At 48.0% G+C, this 11676-nt stretch overlaps 2 protein-coding genes across 2 annotated transcripts in view; both read left to right on the top strand.

Moving 5' to 3' along the window:
- Positions 1-11676, top strand: part of TAF1D (TATA-box binding protein associated factor, RNA polymerase I subunit D) — a 365188-nt gene that overhangs the window by 169669 nt on the left and 183843 nt on the right. The gene's annotated exons all lie outside the window — the stretch shown is intronic.
- On the top strand, positions 2336-5187 carry GPR83 (G protein-coupled receptor 83). The gene is made up of 4 exons (XM_084506238.1): positions 2336-2868; positions 3159-3284; positions 3532-3665; positions 4423-5187. Exons 1-4 carry the CDS (start codon positions 2482-2484, stop codon positions 5045-5047), a joined length of 1272 nt encoding a protein of 423 aa, XP_084362364.1. The 5' UTR covers positions 2336-2481; the 3' UTR covers positions 5048-5187.

Raw genomic sequence — 11676 nt, 5'->3', positions numbered from 1 at the left:
CATGACGTTCCTGTACAGCTACTTCCTTTTGCCTTCAGTGGATGACAGCTGGGGATGGCAGTGCATGGTGAAATCAGCAGAAGCAGGTGCCGAGCTGTGTTCTGCTGCTTCCCTCACAGCTACTACAGCCTTTTCTCTCACAGGCCATGAGCAGCTTGTGTGCAAATGTCCAAAACTAATGGAGCATCTGTTCCCGCATAAGCAGGTGCTGCTTGTGATGGGCCTGTTGCTGAGCCGATTTCTCTAATCACATCTTCATACACGGGTAGCTTGTGAAGGCTGAGCCCTCTTTGTCCTGCTTTTTTTACAAAAAGAAATATAACCAATGTTCTGTTTTTGTTGTAGGCCTATAAAAGCTTTTCTACAAAAGACTGGTTTGCTAGGTGAAGTATTTCAACCACATCAGGAAACTTCAAAGTGGTATAATACAGGGATGCCTTCTTTTTTTTTTTTTTAGCCAATTGTATGTGTATCTTGTGTGAAATTGAAGCTATTGCAATTTCTGTAGCATGTCTTTGCTTCAAAACAGTTAATAGCTTCAACCATCACTCTGTCCTAGATCTGTCTGATCATGAGTCTGGTGGGTTGTTTTGGGGTTTTCATTGGTTTTTAGCGTTTGTTTTTGTTTGTTTCTCAGAGACCAGGTAAGAACTTTCAAAACTTCTGAATGCTTGGAAAGGGAAATACCACACCCTGCTGTGATCCTTCCTTACCTTCCCAGAAAGACAGAAAACAAAGCAGTAGCTACATCAGTAAATGTTTGTTACTTGTGGATTGAGCTAGAAGAGTTCTGGGGATGTTCATGCTGTAGCATGTTTTGCTTTGAAAGTTTTATATGGCTTTTTAACTCCTGAAATTGTTAAAAAGAAGCAAACACATAAACACAAATTTCTGTTGAGATTTTCTGTTTAGACAGAGGCACAGGTTCTGGAGGGATGAAGGTTTTGTTCTCCCCTAACGCATCCCTTGACATACTGACAGCCAGTTGTCCTGGTGAAGTTCGGAGACAAAGCAGATGAGCTCCTGAGGAGGTCTTGACAGGTAGGTTGTCAGGAACGCACCCGGCTGTCAGCCTGCAGGAGCAGTGCTGCTCTGTACCTGCAGCCTGCCTTCTGCTTAATAAAGGAAATCATTGCAGGCGATGCTATCAACCTGTAATCATCTGGCAAATATGCAAATTACTTAAATGAGTCTTATCTCTGAGAGAACAGCTGTACCTGTATTTCCTGCCTTCAAAACATAATAAATAAAAATCAGCTTGAGAACTAGAAAAAAAAAAAGCATCTAAAGCAGAGTAGGCTGTTTGAGCAAAGGTGGAAGCCAGCGGTGTGTTGCTTTTTCCATGTACAGCACACTTTGGGATCGGAAAGGTGGCTGCAGAAAGAAAGGCAGAAGGACCAAGACCTTCGTGGCACATTGTGAGGGGATTTGTGTTTCCCTGGCAGCATCAAGGGGCATTTAGCTGGCTGCCACCTTCAGCGCTCTGCTACGGGTGGGTATTTCTGAGCGGGACAATTACAGAAAGAGCTGCTCCTGGGCAGCTTTTTGGCAGTGACTGATGCTGGCAGCAGCTTGCAGGGGAGCTCTGTGGATGGGACGTGGCACCTGCCCAGCTGTGTTGGCCTCCTGAGAGGTGGTGAGGAGAAAAACCACCTGGATTAGGTTGCTGTGGGATCCTGGGCTGTGAATGAATGGCTAAATAAAGCATTGTGCACATAAAACCTGCTCTGGCTGGGGTTAGTTGGCACCATCCCAGCAGATTTTTCCCCAGCTGTCCCATTTCAGCGTGCCAACTCTGGCAGGGCAGGTTTGTAATCCCCAAAGCCTTAAGCCAGGGAAAATTTAGAGCAGCGGGGCAGCACCTTGCACACGTGTGTATTTTCACCAGCACGGATGCGTGTGCTTCTCTGTGGTGCTCAGGGCTTATTCCTTTGGCCAAGAGGAAATCCCTGCCAAGGGATTTAAATATTTCCCTCTGAGGGGAAAAAACCCTTCGGAAAAATGCCGTGAGTACAGTGAAAGCAGTGTACATACACAGATTTCCTCTGTTCTGTGCTGGTTTGTGACTGCTGAGCTGTGACACAGCTTGAAACTCGCCTGAAGCTCCTTTCAAGCCGAACTTCGCTTTGAAACCACTCCTGGAAGGCAGCAGGGCTGCTGCACACACCACTGTTCACAAACAGCACCAGAGCAGCACAAGCAGGGCTGCCGGGAGCGAAAAAGGCTGCTGAGGACCGGAGAGGCTGGCGTTGCCTTTCACGCAGAGTGCAGGGGGTGTAATCGCACAGCACAGCAGCGCGTCAGAGCCCGGTGGGCAGGCAGGCGGGTGGTGAGCTTCTGTGAGAGCACGGAGCCTGCCGGAGCAGCAAAAGTGGCGAGGAGCCGGGCAGGAGAGGAGCCCTGGTGCATGGCGAGCCTCCCCACCACGGCACGAGCTGCAAACAGGGCAGATCCCAGGCAGCAAGGAGCATCTCCTCGGGGATGTTATCCCTTTTCGTCTCTCTCTCCCTCCCCTACTTCATTAATGCCTTCACGACCTCGGGGAAGTTGCCCTTCAACAGAAGCCTGGAGGAGTCTTTGGGTATCCCGACCACCTCGGGTTCGTTTCCCTGGGATAACGAGACGCTGGTGGGCTGGCAGACCCTCGTGGGCAGGAGCCGGCACAGGGTGGACACACAGCACGTGGCGGCCAAAGCCCTGCTGGTCGCGGCGTACTCCGTCATCATCGTCATCTCGCTCTTCGGCAACGTCCTTGTCTGCCACGTCGGCGTCAAGAGCAGGCGCCTGCGGTCTGCCACCAGCTTGTTCATCGTCAACTTGGCCGTGGCCGACATCATGATCACGCTTCTCAACACGCCTTTCACGCTGGTAAGGCAGGGGCAGAGGCTTCCCTCCTGTCCTTCTCTGGGGGAGGGATGCGGCAGCAGTGGGGACAGGAGGTGGCTGGAGTGATTGTCATCGCTTCGGTGGCCTCGGTAATCTGAAAATCACCCAAGGCGGAAAGAACCTGCTGGCTTTAAAGCATCTTTTGCACGGCAGAAGTCATTCTGTGCCAGAGGTGGCTCAGTGGATATATACATGTGCATATATCTGATATATATCACAGAAATATAAGCGTGTGGGGGTGTGCATGACTCCTAACAGCATTCTGGTTCCAGGCTCGCTTCGTGAACAGCTCGTGGGTATTCGGGAAGGGGATGTGCCACATCAGCCGGTTTGCCCAGTACTGCTCCCTCCACGTCTCTGCCTTGACCCTCACGGCCATCGCCGTGGACAGGCACCAGGTGAGAGCCCGCTGAGGCAGGCGGACAGAAAGGATGGGACCAGGCTCTGCTTTTACCCATTTCAGTGAAAATTATTTCAGGCTTTCACGCACAGCTTGCAGTCAGTGGGAGCTGGGTGAGGACAGCACGGTTTGCATGCTAGATTTCCGTGTCTAGTAATAGGCATAAGGCTGGAAGTTAATATGGAAAAATGATACAATTATTCCCTGGAATGGCATAAGCCTGAATATTGGTGTATTTCAAACAGGTTATCATGCACCCTCTGAAGCCTCGCATATCTACTGCAAAAGGTGTTATCTACATCTCTGTAATTTGGGTCATGGCGGCTTGTTTTTCCCTCCCACATGCCATCTACCAAAAACTCTTTACTTTTGAATACAGGTAAGGATGTTCTTTGCTTTTCCTCTGAAGTCTCATTAAATGCAAAGTTCCCACTGGCATCTTTGACTAAAAGCCCTGAGCTCACGTTGAAGTCACCAAGGTGCAGATCTAGTCTGTACTTTACATCAGTTTCCTTTTGCAGTGGCTAACATCCTCTTCTAATTTCTATATATATATATTTAATCTTTATTCTGTCCCTCTAATCCTACAAAACAGGGTACAAAGGTAGAGAATATGGCCTGGCCATTCTATTTCTCCACATTGGCATTTTACACGATGTACCAATCTGTTTGGGCAGACCAGGAATGGGGGAAAACTTGACAGGTTTTAATCAACTCCTGATCCTTGGGAAAGGGACAGCCTCAGCTGCTTGTTCCTAAAATACTGTTGTGAGCAGAGGTATTTGTAAAGTGCTTTAAGAAGTCCTTTATATGAGCAGAGTCTGTGTTTCTGTTCACCACAGGACAGAGCTTCAGTGCAGCTGGAAATCTTGTAATTCATAAAGTTCATTAAATTACCATAATGTCATGGATGCCCATGAGTAATTACCACCGCGCTGCTCACTGGCTGCACCATGGCTCAAATCCTCGGACAACAGAGCCCTGCTTAGCACTGACAAATGTGCATAAACGAAGGGTCTGCCCACAGGTTCTGCTGCATGAGCCCTCTCCCTCCTAGCTCCTTGCTTTTGGGGTACCTCTCCTGCTGTTCCTGGCTCTACATGCTCATCCCTTGCCCTGTATTTGCCTCCTTGCAGTGAGGACGTTACCCGGTGCCTGTGTCTCCCGGATTTCCCTGAGCCATCCGACCTCTTTTGGAAGTACCTCGACCTGACCACCTTCATTTTGCTCTACGTCCTGCCCCTGGTGATCATCTCGGCCGCCTACGTGACGGTGGCCAAGAAGCTCTGGCTGCGCAACGCCATCGGGGATGTCACCACCGAGCAGTACTTCGCCCTTCGCAGGAAGAACAAGAAGACCATCAAGATGCTGATGCTCGTGGTCGTCCTCTTTGCCGTCTGCTGGTTTCCCTTAAACTGCTACGTCGTCCTCCTCTCCAGCCAGACCATCCGCACCAACAACGCCCTCTACTTCGCCTTTCACTGGCTTGCGATGAGCAGCACCTGCTACAACCCCTTCATCTACTGCTGGCTCAACGACAGTTTCCGATCGGAGCTGAAGGCTTTGCTCCACATCTGCAGAAAACCTCCTGGCCCCACAGAGCAGAGGCTTCCCTCCACGCTCCCTGCCTACCGGCTGGCTTGGCCAGAAAACGGCACCTTCAGGAGGTTGCAGGCCTCTCACGTCCTGCCCTCGGCCTCCAACATCCCGTCAGGAAAGACAGATATCTCTGCAGTGGAGCCGATAGTAGCCGTGAGCTAAACGGTGGCCCTGGGGCGTCGAGAAGGACCTCAATTTTGGCTGGAGCTAGGAAGGGGGGAAGATGTGGGGCCCTGCATGGTGGCTGTGGCAGCTCCAAGCCTGGCTGTGTGAGAGGCAGCATGAAGGAGCTGCATCTTCGATGCAGGCTGATGGTAATAATACAGAGCCCTGGAAGGGGAGGAAGGAAACTCTTGCCAGGAAGGAGCTCTCTTTTTGTGTTGGTCACATTGACTTTGGACCTGGCAGCAGAGGGATTCTCTGCATGTATGCTACTGTTATCTGCATGACTGAGTCTTTTTACTGCTGGGGTGGTGCGTGTATTTTGTATTTAAATGTTAAAGCAACAGCCTGGTCACATCGAGCCTCCCTCCCCCTTAGTCTCTTGGTAGCACTGCAGAAATGGCAGACGTAGACCCGCAGGCCTCTGGCTTAAATCCAGCGCACTTGGGTGGGAGACATCTCTTCCTACAGGGTTAAGGGTTGAGGTCTGCTCAGTATGAGTAAAAAAATATACACCTTAAAAATCCATTTTTTTTTGTGTTAATACCTTCCGAGAGGTGGAGGGCTAGACAGCTACTGAAAATTAAAGTGGTCTTTCGCATCACAGGCACTTTTTCTAAGGTAGCGCTGGAGAAAAATCGCTGCTTATTCTTTGTGTGAGTGGATGGCAAACACCAACCTGGTAGCTCAGCATCTGTTGTCAGTGCTAAATCACACAGAATTTTACCTTCATAAAATAGTCATGAATATGCATAAAGCTTTTCTTCAACTAGAGAACTAAAACCTTAACAAAAACTATTGAAAGCCATGGATTTACCATCCACAGAGCATCGATGATTAATCGCTTAATCTGAGTTGGGATTAGGACCTCTTGATCAGAGCATCTCTGTGTTGTTCTCAAGTGGTAGCTAAAGGATCCCACAGTTTGACTTTTTAATTTGTCTTTGAATGTTGCTCTCTTGTCCTGTAAAGCACCTGGGGACTTCTCAGATCAGACATTTGGGACATTTTATCTTAGCTCAGATGTTAGCTCTTTGGAATCAGTTCATAAATAAACTGCTTTGATGATATCTGTGATAGCAAGTAATAAAAGAAGAACATTTCTTGGTGAGATATCCCCTGGTCAATGCACAATTTTAGTGCATTTAAAGATGAGTGAGATGTGTTCTTCGTGGGATGGCTGTTAAGAAATTGATGTGACTGCAGCTGTCTGGAGTATTTTGCAGAACTCAGTGTTCTTAACAGAAAAATATCTGGTTCTGAATGAGAAAAAAACATATAGGGGCATTCCAAAATGTACCTTGCATTACACAGGGAAGCAGTAACTTTTCCTGTGCTGTGGAAATTAGCTTGAATGTCACACCAGGGTGCCACATTCCACATTCAACTTGCGGCAGCCAGCAGAGAAGTGAGGAAAATCTTCTTTTTATAAATGGGAAGAAAAATAAAAAGAGAGAGAAAAAAAACTGTTTTTCCTAATGTCCTGTAATAAACTTATTCTGAAATCATTTTAAGTCTTGTGCAGGTTTTTTGCACCTGAGCACGTAAGGAGACTGCAGTGGCTGCCCCTCCTTGCAGCCAGCCTGCCCCGCACGCCTCGCACACCTTGTCCTCCTGCTTTTCCTTTCACAAGGCAGGATCAGTCTCTCATTTTTAATCCAGCGTTATTTTCCTACCCTTTATCAAAGCCCCGTGAGTCAGAGTACTTTGTGTCACTGATGGGAAGAATTGAAGTTTTCTCCTGCCTGCTTTGAGCCCTGAAGCCAAGTCCCATCCACTCCCCCAGTGCCTGCAAGGTGAGGTCCCAGCTGTGCAGGGCCCATCGGCCACATGCTCCGGTCCAGACACAGCAGCTCCCCTCTGTTTCCCAGCACACAAACCTTTTGGATTGCCGGCTGCCTGAAAACCTGATATTATGCACTTGAAAGACAGAAGCGATGAGGTATTTTCAAAACTGGTGTGACCTCAGCCATGTTCTGCAAGTCTGCCCCCTACCCTGATCACAGTGCCTCAGCTGCGAGAGACGGCGTCCACACAAAGGTCTTTTCATTAAATAATGAATTATGAAACTCTACAGAATCAAGGACGACCTTTTGCAAAGCACGCACACCTCTGACTTGGAGTACCGTGTTTTATACACAGCTAACTTGTGAAACTCTCTCTGGCTGCTTCTGATTGTTTTAGCTGCCCGGTTTATCTCTATTGACCCTGTGCATTACAGAGGACCAGTGGGAGTGTGGATACCAAATCTCACATTTCCATACATTTACATTTTGATGGGTGTGTTTTTAATATGTTAATGACCATTAATGAGTAAAAGGTTACCTTGGTCAGTCTGGAATCTCCCTCCAGCTGTTCTCCTCCTTGTTTTCTAACTTGCATCCCTTATCTCCCTTGCTTCTGCTAGCTAGAGGCTACCAGTCTCCCTGTTTTCTTCAGGGTTTCCTTCTTTTCTTCAGTGTAAGACCACAACGGGACGCTGCAGAGCCTACACCTGGAGAGACAAGCACCCCGTGTGTGGGCCTGGCTCCTGCTGGGCTTGCTGGGTGTGCTGGCAGCTCCTCCTGAGGGAGCTTTTGCTGTGAGAGGGGTTGCAGTTTAATAGTCTTCATGGTCTAGAGGGGTGATATCGGTAATAGGGGGATGGTTGGACCAGATGATCTTGGAGGTCTCTTCCAACCTTAATGATCGATGATTCCATGATCAGAGCTGATGAACAGGCCAGCAGCAGAGGTGAGCCTCAAGTGGTGCTCTGCCAACCCAGTGCTTCAATACAACTTTGCCTGAAATGTTTGGACTGAGCTATGATTTATAGCAGAGTTCTTTTCTTCCCTGTCAGTAAACATGGTGGTGTTGTTTTCAAGGACATCCACATGTCGGATTCTGCAGGTACATCCTTGCAGCTTAGCCTTGTGTGGGACGAAGGGCTCATGGTCTGAACTCAGTAACCTGTGCTTTCTGAAGCTGAAGGTAACCTTTCAACATTTTAAGATTCACCTTCTGTAGGTGCAGTTAACACCTTGGAACAACTGCACGTGTAGAAGCTTGCCGTAACTCCAGCAGCCACGTCCTGCAGTGCCCAACACGTAGCTCCAGGAGGCTCTGAGCAGGGCTCCTGCAGTTACAGCTCAGATCCTGAGAGGAAAACCTTCCTCCTCCAGGCTCTGCCTGTGCCCTGCCGGATCCGGGCTCAGAGGGGCTGTAAGAAGTGCTGAAGCTGGTGTAGTTACAAAGGCTTGGAGGGATGGACCTGGTAAAAGAAAGGAGCAATGAGCATCAACCACCAGTGAACCTGAACAGCCTGATCTAGGCCTGAACTGGTGCTCAGCATCCAGCAGAGGAATGAGTTTTTGGGAGAACAGGACAGAAGCAGGCAGGAGGACAACAAGCTCACGGCTAAAGCACTGGAAATGGTGCCCTTCAAAACTGTACGTAATACCCGATGCTACAATGTACTCTGCATGCCATGGGGTAATTTCTGACAAGCATTTCCTAATCAGCTCTTCTTCATTTCCTTCATATCTGATTTGGGATCCTGGATGAACGTTTTGCATTCACTGGTGCTACTGAAAACAGCAGGGGTTGTGTTCTGAGCAGGCAAAGTGCAGCAGGATGTAAAGTATTCGAAAAATGTCATGTCCCAGGCAATTTAAATTGGGCATCCAGGCTTCGTGGGTATTTTTTCACCCTGCCTCAGCTATGTTGCAGATCAGAGGGTTATTCTAAGGTGACAAAAGTCACTGATGCTTACACAGCATTCAGGTGCCCTCTGGGTGAGTGTGAAGGGACAGTGTGAGGGATGAGAAGATGTATGTGCATGCACAGGGTGAAGAGTCTTTCATTTTCTCCTTTGTTTATGTTTGCCTGCTGCTGCTATACTTCTGCTACATTTTGAGTTTTGTTAGCATGCAGTGCTTTGAAGCCATCACAGAGGTGGTTTAGTTGCTGCCTTTTGCAAGGCAGATGGGCAAGGACAAGCCTGGGAGGAGATTTTGGTGCGAGAAAGGGCTGGTTGCTCTGGAGCACGGTGAGAATCACACTCTCAGAAAGCTCTTCTTTTCCTCAGGGGAATGTAAAACATCAGAGCTTAGAGTGAGGTCATTTCACTTTATCTGACTTGCAGATTACTTTTTCCCAGCCCCACAGACATATCCACGTGCTCAGCAGCACCAAGAGCCAGGCTCACCCCTGTGTGACACAGAGCTCCAGGGATGCTGGCCACCCACTCCTCATTACACATCTTTGGTTCCTTTTGGTTGGCAATGAAGTAGACTTCAGACAGGTGTTTTTTCATCTTTAGGAATCAACATTTATTATTGCTACCTTTTCCCTAGGTACCCTGCCTACTCCTGCTTCCATAAATCTTAGGCAAGGTCACTGCCTGCTGGCGTTGTTCCCTCATTTTCATTTCTTTATAGCTGCAGGCTGCACTGCTGCCGGGGTGAAGGCACAGGAAAGGTAGGTGGGATGAGCTGTCACCCTGTGGCTGTCCTCCTGTGGCCATCAGACATCAGATCATCTGCTGCCAGCTCATCTGAGCTGGGGCCACATCACAGCACGGCCCTCTGGCCCCGAGGTAAACCACTGTCAGTCCTGTCCTTGGTTATCGATAGAGGTCTTTCTTTTAACCCTGGCTCTGTCCTTTCCTCTGGACCTTCCACACGTGTGTTTTCATTCCCACACCATCCATCTCCATCCCAATATTTGCATTACAAATCTCTACAGCCTCTCATCGCCAGCACCCAGGCCATGTGCATGGCTGACCACATCAACCAAGCCTTGCAAAAGTCCCCGAGGAAGCCCCTCTGCCCCTGGCACACACTGCCCACGGCAGAGTGGCATCTACCAGGTAAGGTGCACCCAGGTGCATGGAGCTGGTTGCAGAAAGACCACCCAGCCCAACTGCAGGAGTTCTGTGAAAAAACAAAACACGATCTTGTAATTAGAGAATGCACTGTCTGGCATATGAATAAGGGAGCTTGATTAAGGTCACATTAACGCTGGCATCTCCAAAACTTGGAGTGGTTGGCTTTGTGGTTTTCACGGTTTTAGCAGAGTGCTGTGATATTTGTATTCAAAAATGAAATTATTTTTATTAACAATACTCTTTTAATCTTTTTTCCCTTTCCTTGAAAAATGTTGTAGGACAGCTGGCCTATGAAAATTAACTTCCAAGTTCTGTGAATTCATGAATTTTAATTCTCTGTTTCTAACAACATTCTATTAATTTCCTCCACAAAGAATTAGACAGAGACCTTGAAAGGGAACAAAGATGATGCCAGGCTGTGTCTGGCAGCTGGTGCTATTCTGAGCGGCACTCAGGGGAGAACAAATCCTTGAAGCCTTTCTTGCACTTGTTGATGTCAGATGAGGTTTTTCCCTTTCAGCTTTCATTCTCTTCCTCCCCCTGTCCCTCTCTCTTTGTCCTTCCTTCCTTAAGGCAATGAAGAGGAATGTCTGTGGGATGGGAAGGGACTTCAGGGCAAAATCCACCCGACTCCTTTGCATTGAGAAAAGACAGAGCATGTCTTGGATTGCTGCTTGTCCAGCCTCATTTTAAAAAAGTCTGCTGAGAGGAGTTCCACATCCATCCTGGTACAGATGAGAGGTGCATCAGCACCAGGGTGTCACGACTCTGGAAGACAGAAAAATAACTGAAGGGCTATGCCACTGCTGAAACAATGGCATCTGAGAAGTTCCTGTGGCCCATTAGTGCTCCCCTGCTCCATCCCTGCCTCCACCTAAAGCCAGGATCAGTGCTGTGAAGGTAGCACGTCCCTCATGCCAGGGTTTTCCAGATTTGTGGTTAAGCTTTTTCTAGGCATTTAAGCCAACCTGATGCTTTTGCACATGAATTTGATGTCTTCTTTTTCATGTCCTTTTAGAAGAGTAGTCTCGTTAGTTTTATTTAGAGAAGGTTTAGAGAAGGTTTTTCTTAATTCTTCCCCTCTCCTACAAAAATCAGACTTCTTCCATCTTTCCCTCACAGGTGCCATTTTCCAAGCCTCTCACTTTGTGCGCACATTTTTCCTGAAAACTGATTCCTGAAACAGACCATTCCAGGTACTCCACAGCCCCTTCCAAGTGGGACAGAAGGGTGTTATAAATGGCTATAATGGAAGGTGTTATAAAAGGCCATCTCCCATGCCTTACATTTGGTGTTCCTATTATGACATTCCAGAGGGATGGGGGAGTTGGCTTTTTGTTCCTGCAAAAGCATCACAGTGACAATTTGGTGAGTTTAAATCTCAGTATTTTTTTTCTTAAACTACTAATGCCTGGCTGATTATTCCCTGTTTGATTTCTCCCTCATAAGAGTCGTTGTTTTGCATTCAGCTTTATTTAGTTTCACCTAGTTGGGTTCAGGTCACTTCTCAAATGGGTAGCGCTCAGTAGGACACCACCCGCTTCAGTACTGAACAGAAGAAGCCTGCAGGGCTCCACTTGCAGTGTCTTTCTATCAAATACATGAATTCAGACCTTCTCCAAACTCTCCATCACAGTATTTGGCATGCACTTACAATAGTCCCATGGGAAGCAGGCCAGTTCATCTTCAAAGTCTTCAGCAGCAGAGCACAAGCTGCAATCTGGCATTGCCGTGCTCAGCAGGGAGAATTCACAGCTTGTTT

The sequence above is a fragment of the Aythya ferina genome, assembly GCF_964211825.1.
Source record: "Aythya ferina genome assembly, chromosome: 1".
NCBI classification, from domain to species: domain Eukaryota; kingdom Metazoa; phylum Chordata; class Aves; order Anseriformes; family Anatidae; genus Aythya; species Aythya ferina.
This window is presented reverse-complemented; position numbering and strand designations above follow the sequence as displayed.

What these genes read in the sequence shown, in the direction of transcription:
- GPR83 (XM_084506238.1), top strand. Translation starts at nt 2,482, where the DNA reads ATGTTATCCCTTTTCGTCTCTCTCTCCCTCCCCTACTTCATTAATGCC. An exon ending in TCAACACGCCTTTCACGCTG is followed by an intron (nt 2,869 to 3,158) that starts GTAAGGCAGGGG and finishes TTCTGGTTCCAG; the next exon opens with GCTCGCTTCGTGAACAGCTC. An exon ending in CTCTTTACTTTTGAATACAG is followed by an intron (nt 3,666 to 4,422) that starts GTAAGGATGTTC and finishes GCCTCCTTGCAG; the next exon opens with TGAGGACGTTACCCGGTGCC.